The 14,914-nt window shown below is 38.5% G+C and overlaps 1 protein-coding gene across 1 annotated transcript in view; it reads left to right on the plus strand.

Moving 5' to 3' along the window:
* Positions 1-14,663, plus strand: part of MROH1 (maestro heat like repeat family member 1) — a 1,587,326-nt gene extending 1,572,663 nt beyond the window's left edge. Inside the window, exon 44 of the mRNA XM_053715983.1 lies at positions 13,703-14,663. Coding sequence (XP_053571958.1) covers positions 13,703-13,788 — 86 coding nt within the window. The 3' untranslated portion in view covers positions 13,789-14,663. The remainder of the gene's footprint in view (positions 1-13,702) is intronic.
* The last annotated feature ends 251 nt before the right edge of the window (positions 14,664-14,914 follow it).

Genomic DNA, 14,914 nt, shown 5'->3' on the forward strand with positions numbered 1-14,914 from the left:
CCGCATAAACACTCTATGAGATATACAGCAAAGCTTGAGTCACAGTTGAAGAAATTGGAAAACTCTCCCCTGTACTATTTGATGAAAGCTCTTTCAATCCCAATCTAATATATTTGCATGAATTGCACCTATTTTTCCCACATTTGAATACTCCCTTTAAACCAAAAATACCAGATTTGGGATTTGATGTTTTAAAATTCACATGTTTGACTCTCTTACTAGGAGCCAATTTATTTATTTAAAGGTGGCGCTCTCCTATAAACTATCCTTGGTGTATCTTTTACAATATTTTTAAGAACAGGGTCCCTCCGACTAATATACCAATATTTGTTGAGTATACTTTGGTTATATTGTGTGATAAACATGATGTCATTCCCACTATCAGTTGTATCTGATTTTTTTTTTGTTCTAGCTTGAAGTATATTAGATCTCTCCAGATTTTTTGCTTTTGTCAAAGCTTGATCTAATAAGCATGTTGGATAACCCTTGTCTACAAATCTGTGATAAAGAACTAGGCTCTGTTCTAAAAAATGTTTTAATGCTGGTACAATTCCTTCTTATCCTCCTAAATTGACTATAGGGTATGTTTTTGATCCAACTTCTATGATGGTTGCTTTTATATTCTAAAAAACTATTGCTATCAACCTCCTTGAAGAAAGTTTTGGATTCAACGCAGTTGTTCGCTCCCCAACTAAGAACAAGATCTAAATATTCTATTGAATCATTTTGTATATTGGCTATAAAACTGATCCCCATAGTGTTCTGATTTAAATGAGAAATTAATGTTTGGGCAGATGTGTGATCCCCATCCCAAATGAAGATAAGATCATCAATGTAGCGGCCATAGAGGACCAGGTTTGGCCCAAAAGTGCTTTGGTAGATGTATTTCTCTTCAAAGAAACCCATAAAGAGATTCGCAAAGCTGGGGGCAAACCTGGTTCCCATGGCCGTACCCTTGATTTGTAAATAATACTTGTCCTGATAAATAAAATAGTTGTGTTTTAAAATAAAATTGATACTTTCCAAAATGAACAGTCTTTGTAGGTCTGGGAAAAAGAGATCTTGTTCTAAAAAATGAGAAATTGCTAATATACCTAATTCATGAGTAATATTGGAATATAGAGAACTGACATTTCACGTGATCCATAATAGTTCTTTATCAGGAATCTTAATTTGGTTAATCGATTGTAATAGGTGACTACTGTCTCTAATGTAAGACAGGAGAGTAATGATGAATTTTTGCAAAAACTGGTCTATATAATAGGTTAACTTGTAAGTTTAATTTCCAATGCCTGCAATGATGGGACGTCCTTGTGGATTCCGAATATCTTTATGAACCTTGGGCAAATGATAATAATGTGCTATAGTAGGGTTGGAGATCTTTAAAAATTCCTTTTCACTTTTATTCAAAATGCCCAAATTAGTACCCCTCTCTATCAATGAAGAGTACAAAAGAAGGTAACTTGTGGTGGGGTCTTTCTGTAAGACCAGATAATAATTTGTGTCACCTTAAATTCTCTCAGCTTCTTTTAGATAATCTTGTAAATCCTGAATAATAATCCTCCCGCCCTTATCTGCATCTCGAATTACAATTTTTTTGATTGTTTTGTAAACTCATAAGAGCGTTTCGTTCCCCAAGGCCCATATAGTACTTTTTTCTGGCTTTGGATTTAGACAATTTTTCCAAGTCCTCCAGTATTAGATTATAATATTATTCTATATACTGGTTTGATGTGTTTGTTGGATTGAAATTAGACTTATTTTTAACAGATGTATGAATAAATTCATTGAATAAATGTGTTGTTAAAGTATCTACATTTGCAATTACACAGGGAGTGTTTCTATTAGCTGACATCTGGTTAGTTAATATCAATTGTGATTCCATTGGATTCTTATTTTCTTTTAATTTTTTATTCGCAAAGTATCTTTGAAGTTTTAGCTTGCGGGTAAAATTATTTACATCGTTGGTTGGTTCGTGTATACAATGATTGTGGACTATTATCAAAAGGTTTGGATATAAAATGATCTTGCGTTCTCCCTGAATTTCCTTCAGGGGTTCCATTTTTGTAATTAAATGACTTATGAGTATTCTGTCTGTATGATATGAAGTGGAGGGTTGCGAATGTAAATGTGATTGTTGATATGGCTGTCTGTGAGGATGATAATTCTTATTGAAATTGTTAGCTTGATTATATCTATCATACCTACAAAATTGTGTAGTGTCGTGATGACTGGTATTCTGATTAGATACGTTGAAATGATCCCTATTTTCATAAGAAATTCTATTATCATGATGATTTGTCATATGATGGTCCTGCGGGATCCTAAATCTATAACCTCTGTTGTATTGTGCTTTTTTCCATTGGTTCTGTTCTCCTTGATTCTTATTTGAATCCCTATGTGTTACATTTTCTTCCTTGCGGTTAAAAGTATAAACACGATCATTGATGTAATCATCATGGTCCCTTTGTAATTTTTTATTTTTTGTGCAGACAATATTCTCCTGATATCTGCCAGTTCGTTTGTCTATGTCTCTTGCTTGTTGATAACACAAAAGGTCTTTTTGAATTTTTTCTATATTAACATTACACTCCTTAAACAGCTTGTGTCTGTGTTCTATTAGTATATTAATAAGATTAAAAGAGCATTCGCTGAGCGTTTTATACCATTTCTTAAGGAGATCAGGATCCTCCTTAAAGGAACAATGTTTAAGGATCCGAAGTCCTCTGGGGATATACTTGATCTCGATATATTTTTCTAAAGTGGTCAAATCCCACCAATGTCTGTGTTCTTTATCTCTCCTTCTAAAAGATAGAAGAGATCTTTCATTGATCTAACATCAGTGGTATTTGTAGAAATATTAGTAATTGAAGAATCTTTTGATAGATTGAAGCCCAATCTTTTTGAGCTTCTCTCCTCTCTAGATTGCATCTTCGTGATATATGTGTCAAACTATTGATATCTATATAAAAATGTATACAATATATTGTGAGGCAAAAGAAACTGGTAATCCGTGTGAAAATACAACAATAAAAGAAATAAAGAAATAAGTGTAAATGTGTACAAACAAGATACCAATTAAAAAAAAACAATGTAATGATATTGAATTAGCAAAGTCCCATGTGAAACTATAAAATGTACTACAAATGTGTCTAATTGAATAAAAATAAAAATAAAATCATGAACCTTTTCTTATTTTAAAACACAACTATTTTATTTATCAGGACAAGTATTATTTACAAATCAAGGGTACAGCCATGGGTACCAGGTTCGCCCCCAGCTTTGCAAATCTCTTTATGTGTTTCTTTGAAGAGAAATACATCTACCAAAGCACTTTTGGGGCGAACCTGGTCTTCTATGGCCACTACATTGATGATCTTGTCTTCATTTGGGATGGGGATCACACAGCTGCCCAAACATTTATTTCTCATTTAAATCAGAACACTATGGGGATCAGTTTTACAGCCAATATACAAAATGATTCAATAGAATATTTAAATCTTGTTCTTAGTTAGGGAACAAACAACTGCGTTGAATCCAAAACCTTCTTCAAGGAGGTTGATAGCAATAGTTTTCTCTTGTAAGGTGTATCCAGTCCACGGGTTCATCCATTACTTGTGGGATATTCTCCTTCCCAACAGGAAGTTGCAAGAGGACACCCACAGCAGAGCTGTCTATATAGCTCCTCCCCTAACCCCCACCCCCAGTCATTCTCTTTGCAAGCTCTCGACAAGTAGGAAGTATAAAGAGATATGTGGTGATTTAGTGTAGTTTTCATCTTCAATCAAGAGTTTGTTATTTTAAACGGTACCGGCGTTGTACTGTTTGCTCTCAGGCAGAAATTAGAAGAAGAATTCTGCCTGGCGGATAATGATCTTAGCGGATTGTAACTAAGGTCCATTGCTGTTCTCACACATAACTGAAGAGTATGGGAAAACTTCAGCTGGGGTAACAGCCTGCAGATTGCCTGCTTTGAGGTATGTTCAGTATAATTGTTTCTAGAGAGATGATGAAGTCTAGAAAATGCTGACAGAGCCTTTCTGGAAATGTGGTAAGCTAGATGCAGTGATTTAATAACGACTGGGATCAAGCTTGCAAGGTTGGGTAATACTCATATTTTTTGTTTCTGGTGATTAAGGTGATAAAAACGTTTTCTTTTTACACATCAAGATTGTTTTTTTGAGAGTGTTTAAACTTTGTTTTTGGGGTTTAATTGTCCACATGGCTTTTTCAGAAACTCCTAGGAGTGTTTCTTTAAGGCCCCTCTGACATCGAGTGTGGTGGAGGGGCCTATTTTCGCGCCGCAATTTGCTTTCCTTCTAAGACATCAAGCTTCTCTAGAGGAGTCCTTCTGTGTTTGAGGACCACTAAAGAGGGTTTCTTTCATTCCTGTTCGTCCCTAAGGTCAGGTAGACGCCACAGCAGAGCTGTGGTGAGGTGTTTAGCGGTTTTATACCGGTGGTAGACGTTTTTTCAATCCGGTTTGGGGGCCAAAGGGTTAATCGTCCATTTGCAAGTGGGTGCAATATTACCTTGGTCTCATATACACACTGTAAAAATTTCGAAGAGTTTACTACTTTTTTTCACTGTTTTACAGTTTAAGTGCTACTTTTTTTCTCTTAAAGGTACAGTACCGGTTTGAGGAAATTGCTGTTTTTTACTTTAATAAAGTGTTTTCCAAGCTTGCTTGTGCCTTTGCTAGTCTGTTAAACATGTCTGACGTAGAAGAATCTACCTGTTCAATATGTTTCAATGCCATTGTGGAACCCCCTCTTAGAATGTGTACCACTTGTACTGTACTATCTATAAGTTACAAAGACCATATTGTGGCTTTAAAAATATATCACCAGAGGATTCTCAGACTGTAAGAAGGGAGATTATGCCATCTAGCTCTCCCCATGGGTCAGAACCTGTAACACCCGCACAAATGACGCCAGATGCGTCTAGCGTGTCTAATTCTTTTACTTTAAGAAACATGGCGGCAGTAATGAGTTCTACTCTCACAGAGGTGTTGTCTAAACTGCCAGGGTTACAAGGAAAGCGAGACAGCTCTGGGGCTAGAACAAATACAGAGCTTTCTGACGCTTTAGTAGATATGTCCGGTATGCCCTCACAATGTTCCGAAGTTGGCGCAAGGGATTTGATATCTGAGCGTGATCTTTCAGATTCAGGGAAGTTATTACTTTAGCCCGACTCTGACATGTCAACATTTAAATTTAAGCTTAAACACCTCCGTTTATTGCTTAGGGAGGTCTTAACGACTCTGGATGACTGTGACCCCATTGTGGTACCAGAGAATTTGTGTAAAATGGACAAATACTTTGCAGTGCCTGTTTACACTGATGTTTTCCCAGTCCCTAAAAGGTTTTCGGAAATTATAACTAAGGAATGGGATAGGCCAGGTATACCGTTCTCTCCCCCTCCTGTGTTTAAAAAGATGTTCCCCATAGCTGGCGCCATGCGGGACTCGTGGCAAATGGTCCCCAAGGTGGAGGGAGCTATTTCTACTTTAGCTAAGCGTACAACTAGACAGTTGTGCTTTCAAAGATCCTATGGATAAAAAATTGGAGGGTCTCCTAAATAAAATTTTCTTACATCAAGGTTTTCTTCTCCAGCCTCTCGCATGCATTGCTCCAGTTACGGCTGCAGCGGCCTTTTGGTTCGAGTCTCTAGAAGAGGCTCTACAAGTGGAGACTCCGTGGGATGAGATTTTAGACAGGATTAAAGCTCTTAAACTTGCTAATTCCTTTATTTCAGACGCCGTGTTTCAGTTAACTAAACTTGTGGCTAAAAATTCAGGTTTTGCCATCATGGCGCATAGGGCGCTATGGCTTAAGTCCTGGTCAGCAGATGTTTCATCAAAATCTAAGCTTCTTAACATCCTTTTCAAAGGTAAGACCCTATTCAGGCCTGATCTGAAGGAGATCATTTCTGATATTACTGGGGGAAAAAGTCACGCCCTTCCCCAGGATAAGTCTAATAAGTTAAGGACCAGACAGACTAATTTTCGCTCCTTTCGAAACTTCAGGAGTGGCGCGGCTTCCGCTTCCCTTAGTACAAAACAAGAGGGAAATTTTGCCCAGTCCAAACCAGTCTGCAGACCTAACCAGGCTTGGAACAAGGGGAAACAGGCTAAAAAGCCAGCTACTGTTTCTAAGACAGCATGAAGGAGTAGCCCCCGATCCGGGACCGGATCTAGTGGGGGGCAGACTTTCTCTCTTCGCCCAGCCTTGGGTAAGAGACGTTCAGGATCCCTGGGCAGTGGAAATTGTTTCCCAGGGATATCTTCTCGAATTCAAAGGTTCATCACCAAAGGGGAGATTTCATCTCTCTCAACTATCTGCAAACCAGATAAAGAGAGAGGCCTTTTTACATTGCCTCCAGGATCTACTGGTTATGGGAGTGATCCACCCAGTTCCAAGGGAGGAACAGGGGCAGGGTTTCTATTCAAATCTATTTATAGTTCCCAAAAAAGAGGGAACTTTCAGACCAATCTTGGATCTCAAGATCCTAAACAAAATCCTCAGATCCTAAACAAATTCCTCAGGGTCCCATCCTTCAAGATGGAGACAATCCGAACCATTCTTCCTATGATCCAGGAGGGTCAGTATATGACTACCGTGGACTTAAAGGATGCTTATCTGCACATTCCGATTCACAGAAATCATCATCAGTTCCTCAGGTCGCCTTCCTAGACAGGCATTACCAGTTTGTGGCTCTTCCCTTTGGGTTAGCCATGGCGCCAAGAATCTTTACGAAGGTTCTAGGGTCCCTACTGGCGGTCCTAAGGCCGCGGGGCATAGCAGTGGCTCCTTATCTAGACGACATCTTGATCCAGGCGTCGACTCTTCAAGTCCCCAAGTCCCATACGGACATTGTTCTGGCCTTTCTGAGGTCTCACGGGTGGAAGGTGAACAGAGAAAAGAGTTCTCTCTCCCCTCTCACAAGAGTTTCTTTCCTAGGGACTCTGATAGATTCAGTATAAATAAAAAAAAATTCTGACAGAGGTCAGGATATCAAAGCTGCTAACTTCCTGCCGTGCTCTTCATTCCATTTCTCGGCCGTCAGTGGTTCAGTGTATGGAAGTAATCGGCCTAATGGTAGCAGCAATAGACATAGTTCCGTTTGCCCGCCTACATCTCAGACCACTGCAACTTTGCATGCTCAATCAGTGGAATGGGGACTACACAGATTTGTCTCCTCTGCTAAATCTGGATCAAGCGACCAGGGATTCTCTTCTCTGGTGGTTATCTCGGGTCCATCTGTCCAGGGGAATGAGCTTTCGCAGGCCAGAGTGGACTATAGTGACAACAGATGCCAGCCTTCTGGGCTGGGGCACGGTCTGGAACTCCCTGAAAGCTCAGGGTTCGTGGACTCAGGAGGAGGCCCTCCTCCCGATAAACATTCTGGAACTAAGAGCGATATTCAATGCTCTTCAGGCATGGCCTCAACTGGCTGTGGTCAGGTTCATCAGATTTCAGTCGGACAACATCACGACTGTAGCCTATATCAACCATCAGGGGGGAACAAGGAGTCCCCTGGCAATGATGGAGGTTTCCAAGATAATTCTATGGGAGAGGCTCACTTTTGCCATCTCTCAGCTATCCATATCCCAGGAGTAGAGAACTGGGAGGCGGATTTTCTAAGTCGGCAGACTTTTCACTCGGGGGAATGGGAGCTTCACCCAGAGATATTTGCCCAACTGATTCATCTATGGGGCAGACCGGAGCTGGATCTGATGGCGTCCTGTCAGAATGCCAAGCTTCCTTGTTACGGGTCCAGGTCAAGGGATCCTCGGGCAGCGCTAGTAGATGCCCTAGCAGCGCCCTGGTCCTTCAGCCTGGCTTATGTGTTTCCACCGTTTCCTCTTCTCCCGCGTCTGATTGCCAGAATCAAGCAGGAGAAAGCTTCAGTGATCTTAATTGCTCCTGCGTGGCCTCGCAGGATTTGGTATGCAGATCTGGTGGACATGTCATCCTGCCCACCATGGCCTCTGCCATTGAGGCAGGACCTTCTAATCCAGGGTCCATTCAAACACTCAAATCTAACTTCTCTACGCCTGACTGCGTGGAGATTGAACGCTTGATCTTATCAAAGCGTGGTTTTTCTGAGTCTGTTATTGATACCTTGATCCAGGCTAGGAAGCCTGTCACCAGGAAGATCTATCATAAGATATGGTGTAAATATCTTCATTGGTGTGATTCCAAGGGTTTCTCATGGAGTAGGGTCAAGATTCCTAGGATTCTATCTTTTCTCCAAGAAGGATTGGAAAAAGGATTATCAGCTAGTTCTTTAAAAGGACAGATATCTGCTCTGTCTATTCTCTTTCACAAGCGTCTGGCAGATGTTCCAGACGTTCGGGCGTTTTTGTCAGGCTTTAGTCAGAATCAAGCCGGTAAACTTTTATCTTGGAAAGTTTTGTTTCTTGTTGCTATCTCTTCAGCCCGAAGAGTTTCAGAGTTATCTGCTCTGCAGTGTGATTCACCCTATCTGATTTTCCATGCGGATAAGGTGGTGTTACGTACCAAGCCAGGTTTTCTTCCTAAGGTTGTTTCCAATAGAAATATCAATCAGGAAATTGTTGTTCCTTCTCTGTGTCCGAATCCTTCTTTCAAGAAGGAACGGTTGTTGCACAATCTGGATGTGGTTCGTGCTTTAAAGTTCTACTTACAAGCAACTCTGGAAAGAGGAGAGGCCACAAGGCTTCGGCAACTTCTCTTTCTTTTTTGCTGAGAAGCTTAATCCGTTTAACTTCTGAGACTGCTGGCCAGCAGCCTCCTGAAAGGATTACAGCTCACTCTACTAGAGCTGTAGCTTCCACATGGGCATTTAAAAATGAGGCTTCTGTTGAACAGATTTGCAAGGCTGCAACTTGGTCTTCGCTTCATACTTTTTCTAAATTCTACAAATTTGATACTTTTGCTTCCTTGGAGGCTATTTTTGGGAGAAAGGTCTTACAGGCAGTGGTGCCTTCTGTTTAAGTTCCTGCCTTGTCCCTCCCTTCATCCGTGTCCTAAAGCTTTGGTATTGGTATCCCACAAGTAATGGATGAACCCGTGGACTGGATACACCTTACAAGAGCAAACAAAATTTATGCTTACCTGATAAATTTCTTTCTCTTGTGGTGTATCCAGTCCACGGCCCGCCCTGTCACTTTAAGTCAGGTGTTTTTATTTTTTAAAACTACAGTCACCACTGCAACCTATAGTTTCTCCTTTTTCTTACTTGCCTTCGGTCGAATGACTTGAGGTGGGGGTTAGGGGAGGAGCTATATAGACAGCTCTGCTGTGGGTGTCCTCTTTGCAACTTCCTGTTGGGAAGGAGAATATCCCACAAGTAATGGATGAACCCGTGGATTGGATACACCACAAGAGAAAGAAATTTATCAGGTAAGCATACATTTTGTTTTTTGAATATAAAAGCAACCATCATAGAAGTTGGATCAAAAACATACCCTATAGTCAATTTAGGAGGATAAGAAGGAATTGTACTAGCATTGAAACATTTTTAGAACAGAGCCTAGTTCTTTATCACAGATTTGTAAACAAGGGTTATCCAACATGTTTATTAGATTAAGCTTTGACCAAAGCAAAAAAACTGGAGAGATTGGATACAACTGATAGTGGGAATGACATCATGTTTATCACACAATATAACAGTGACCATTATGAAATACAAAATATACTCAAAAATATTGGTATATTATTTGGAGGGATCCTGTTCTCAAAAATATTGTAAAAGATACACCAAGGATAGTTTATAGGAGAGCGCCAACTCTGAGAAATAAATTGGCTCTCAGTAAGAGAGTCAAACATGTGAATTTTAAAACATCAAATCCCAAATCTGGTATTTTTTGTTTAAAGGGAGTATTCAAATGTGGGGAAAATAGGTGCAATTCATGCAAATATATTAGATTGGGATTAAAAGAATTTTCATCAAATAGTACAGGGGAGAGTTTTCCTATTTCCAATTTTTTCAACTGTGACTCAAGTTTTGTTGTATATCTCATAGAGTGTTTATGCGGCAGAACATTATCAAAATTACAAAAATTGCAATAGAAACAAAATTATACACAGTATTCCAAAGCATTGTTTAATTAAACACAATAGCAATAGCTCTATATATCGTTTTTTGCCCATAGACTATGTTCCCCAATCAACGGATTATAATAGATTGACTAGATTGCGCCAACGGGAAACATTTTGGATATTTAAATTAAAGACCCTCCATCCTTTGTGTCTAAATTCCAATCTCGATCTAGCAGCTTTCAATTGATCTTTTTTTACTTAGTAGTTGTTACACTTACCTTTTCCTTTTTTTAGTGATTGATTCATATGGTCATTGAGTAGCACTTTTTGCAAGAATTTGTGAAGTTATACACCATAGGGCATTATAATAAACACATCTCTTACTATATGATTGTGTATTGCCATCATATATCACACACATTATACATCATACATCAAAATATACAACACAAGACGGCATAACACTAGTAACAATTGGGGCATATCCACACTCATTAGAATAAGAAAGATCTTACACATCTCACACACCACAAAATGTTTTAACAATAAAGAGTCAGGATTTATAGATAAATAAACTGTTAGAAAATACACACTTTTATAGGTATGAACACGTCTTTTATGTGCACACTCCATTTAACATTAAGATAGATATTGATCACCATTTTATATGATACCAGGGCAGGTTAGGAGCTATATCAATCCGTTAGCCTTAACTATTCCAGATTGACAGCTGTGCGATCTTGGAAAGCGTGCGTCTGCAATTTTGAATTCCCCAGACAAAACCGATATTTAATATATGTTCCTTAGAGGTTTAGATATCCAACATATAGATGATTTTTCAACTAGGTTTTGTCACCAAGGCATAATAAATATAGGCATAATAAATGGGGATTCATCTCGAACAAATCCATACACATTCATAAGACATACATTGTATATTCACAACTCACATTTATGCATATCCAATTATATTTTATCATTATTATCATCTTCACGACTCAATATAATGGGGTAGGATTAAATTAGACATAGATGTGAATTTTACAATATTTATCAGTCACGATTGACCAGTAACAATGTGATATGAGATAAATATAAGACAGTTATTCATACATTCATATTTTTATTTTTTATTCATTATTTTTTTTATTTATTATTTTTATTGTTTTTTTGTATTTCTATCAATTTTTTGACTTGTTAGAAGAAATGTTTATATTAAGTCAGATGATTGTTATAATTGGATTGCTTTGCATTGTATATGAGGCGGTCAGCCTTTCCAAATGGTTAGTAATTGATACAATGTAACACGTTTGTAAAGATGACGTTGTATATGCCTATTGGTTCCATTCTGATCTGACAACTTCCTGTTTTATTGCAACTGTGTATTTAATGAGGCTAATGAAGCATGTTTTTATCTGTCTTTTTTCTTCTGCCTGATGAAACGACCCCTGAGCGGTCGAGAAACGTGTTGCATTGAAAAGACATTAAAGTTTTACTTTTTATATTTTGGGAAGTTGTTCTTTATACACGAACAATCATTATTGTGTGTACATGGTATCCAGACCATCTTAAAGCCCAGCACTTCGTGATTGGTGGTAAAACCTGCATTTGTTCATCCGAAACCGGATATTGTATCCAGTCATCAGCTAAGGGATTAGCTGACAGTTCACTAGCCGCTGTAATAAGGGCTAGCCTGGGTCCCAGCACCGATCACAGAACGGTGCAACTATATCTGGTGAGCATTCCATCTTGTGTTACGTGACACCTATGATCAACCTTATTACACTATGAGGCGTCCTCTTCTCTTTTCTTAACAGCTTTTTAGTTCATTCCGGGAAAACAAGCGGAGCAGCCTCTATCCGATTCGGGAGTAACGAGAAAAGACCACAGTGTCACCCGTGGATCGTCCAGACCATTTGTATCAGTGGAATACTGTTTGGCTTTTGGGACATTTGATTCCTATCTATGACTTTGGACCCTTAAAATTTTACAAGTACATTTCAAACTTAATGAGAGAGGGGGAACACGAAAGAGAAAGAAAACAAGAAAGAGAACGAGAAAGAAAACACAAAAGAGAACGAACGAACAAGAGAGAGAAAAAACGAACCACAGTGTCACCCGTGGATCATCCAGACCATTCGTATCAGTAGAATACTGATTGGCTTTTGGGACATTTGATTCCTATCTATGACTTTGGACCCTTAAAATTTTACAAGTACATCTCAAACTTTATGAAAGAGAGAGAGAGATATCCCAGAGCTGTACGGAAACCCCAGAATATACAGCAGGCCTACACAGGTAAGTGGCAAAAAATCAGTCTTTTATTAGACAAAAATACGAATTGGCCTGTTGCCACTCAGCAGGCCAATTCATATTTTTGTCTAATAAAAGGCTGATTTTGTGCCACTTACCTGTGTAGGCCTGCTGTATATTCTGGGGATTCTGGCCAGCTATGGGATATAGTCTGGATCTCTGGATCAGTGTTTAGCAGTGCTCCAGGGAGTTGTATATGTTGGAGTGTACCATTTATACTGGACTTGTTTATATATATGTTTATATATATGTTTATATATATGTTTATATATATGTTTATATATATGTTTATATATATGTTTATATATATGTTTATATATATGTTTATATATATGTTTATATATATGTTTATATATATGTTTATATATATATATATATATAAAATTCTACACTGTAATCTACCAATGTATAACATAATTCTGACCTATTAAAAGACATATTTTCTACATATTTATAAGAAATGGTGTATTTCAAAATCTTTATTCAAACCATTTGGAATTAAAGAATCTATGGTAAAAATCTATTTCATTTCCATACGACCTAAAGCATTTTGGGTATCACCTTCTCTCCATTTGCTATCTACCTTGCATATGCCTATAAATTCTAATTCCTTATCGAAGTGAGCTGAAATAGAATGTTTTTGTAAATCAAATTGCATGAACAGCTTAGTAAATATACTACATTTTTGCTGTTACAAGTAATAAATTGCTTTACATTGTTTACCCACCAGTATAAAGGAGGGTGTGCGCATATCATAGAGCTGGTTTTAGCTCTATTACACATGAGTAGTGAATCTTCACTTTAATAAGAAATATCCTTCTCACAGTATCACACTATATTCTGCCTTTTTTTGTTCATTTGAGGAACATCTGGAGACACAGATTGATACCTTGATTATTTTGGATGGACATATCCTTTACTCTCATATACCTCACCCTATAACTGCCTGTACCTATTATTGCCCTATGACATGATCCCTCACGCTATAACAGCCCCGTACCTAACTCTGCCCTATTACATGACCCCTCACCCTATAACTGCCCTGTTCCTATCACTGCCCTATTACATGACCCCTCACGCTATAACTGCTTTGTTCCTATTGCTATCCTATTACATGACCCCTCACCCTATAACTGCCCTGTTCCTTTCACTGCCCTATTACATGACCCCTCACCCTATAACTGCCCTGTTCCTATTGCTGCCCTATTACATGACCCCTTACCCAATAACTGCTTTATTACATGACTACTCCCCATAGGAATCATCCTATAAATAACTTGTGTGTATGATTGCATCGTGACATTGTTACACATATACATTTAAAGTTATGAATTATTTCTTACCATTATGTTTGTCCACAGCTCTCATTGTGCTTCTGAAGGATCCTGTCCCTATTGTACGTGTTAAAGCTTCTGAGACCATGGGACGTCTAGTGAGGTTTGTGTAAATTTCAAGTGAGAGGTCCCCAGCATCACCAGCCGAGATCTATGTTCGTGGCAGTGTGGAGTCTTATTGGCCCTCCATTCACAGAGCAATCTTACACCTTAAGAAAGTTCACCTTTACAAGCTTGATTTTGCTATGTCAGATGTTTATGGCAGAATGCTATCCCCTACATCAGAATTTTAATACTGTAACATTCCAATACGCAGCTTGTTGTACCCAACATATCACCTGTGAGCTCCATATTGAAGGAGTGAAATTCCATATGTAAATACATAAGACTCATTGACAAAAATTCCATCTTATATTTTTATGAACTTCCATGTGTACAGACATCAAGTTGTATCACATATTTCACAGTGTCAGATGAGTTTAGCTCCATTGCTTAGTTTTGTTTGTTTAAACATTTTAACAGTCCCTCTCCTCAGGCGCTCAGCCTGGCATTTATTCATGCCCATCACCAGCTGTCCAAGGACGTCTGCTGATGAGATTGTAAGATTGGGCTTTGTTCTGAATTCTACATATTCTACACAATGAGAGCTAGATAGACTGTTGGTCTATGGACCTTAATAAATGCTGCATCATATATGTCTACTGCTCCAGATGTTTGGGACTTTTGAGACTTTGGAACTGGCATTTGACAAGCGAGTTTGGCCGTTCACTGGAGCTCATTCCATAAGCTTATGTTGAATAGTCAGGATAACCTGAGAGCACATTCAAGAATGATCCATCTTTTTGGGCCTGTTGGATTGGGGATATGCAGATGTATGTATATTTAATGTTGGTTGGGGTTTAAATAGTTTAAGGGGTAATTTTCAGATTGTTGAGTACACAAATGGAAATTATTTTTGAATAAAAAGAAGTTTTCGATTGTCTCCCTATTCCTGCTATACTCTGTCATTAATCATGTGATTAATATTCTATATCAGTTAAAAGTTAAGATTGTACAGCCTCTTCCTCCTCCTAGTGTTGTCCAGCCAAGTAGGTGGACCAGGCAGATGGGCTCCCGCCTGGTAAGCATTACCCATGGATATGGACCAAGATGTAGAAATTGCTTATATTTTTTATGTTCATTTCTAATTATTTGGTAATGCTTATCATTGAGACAATTACCATAGCAGTATACAAGATG

The sequence above is a fragment of the Bombina bombina genome, chromosome 5 (genome assembly GCF_027579735.1).
Source record: "Bombina bombina isolate aBomBom1 chromosome 5, aBomBom1.pri, whole genome shotgun sequence".
NCBI lineage: Eukaryota > Metazoa > Chordata > Amphibia > Anura > Bombinatoridae > Bombina > Bombina bombina.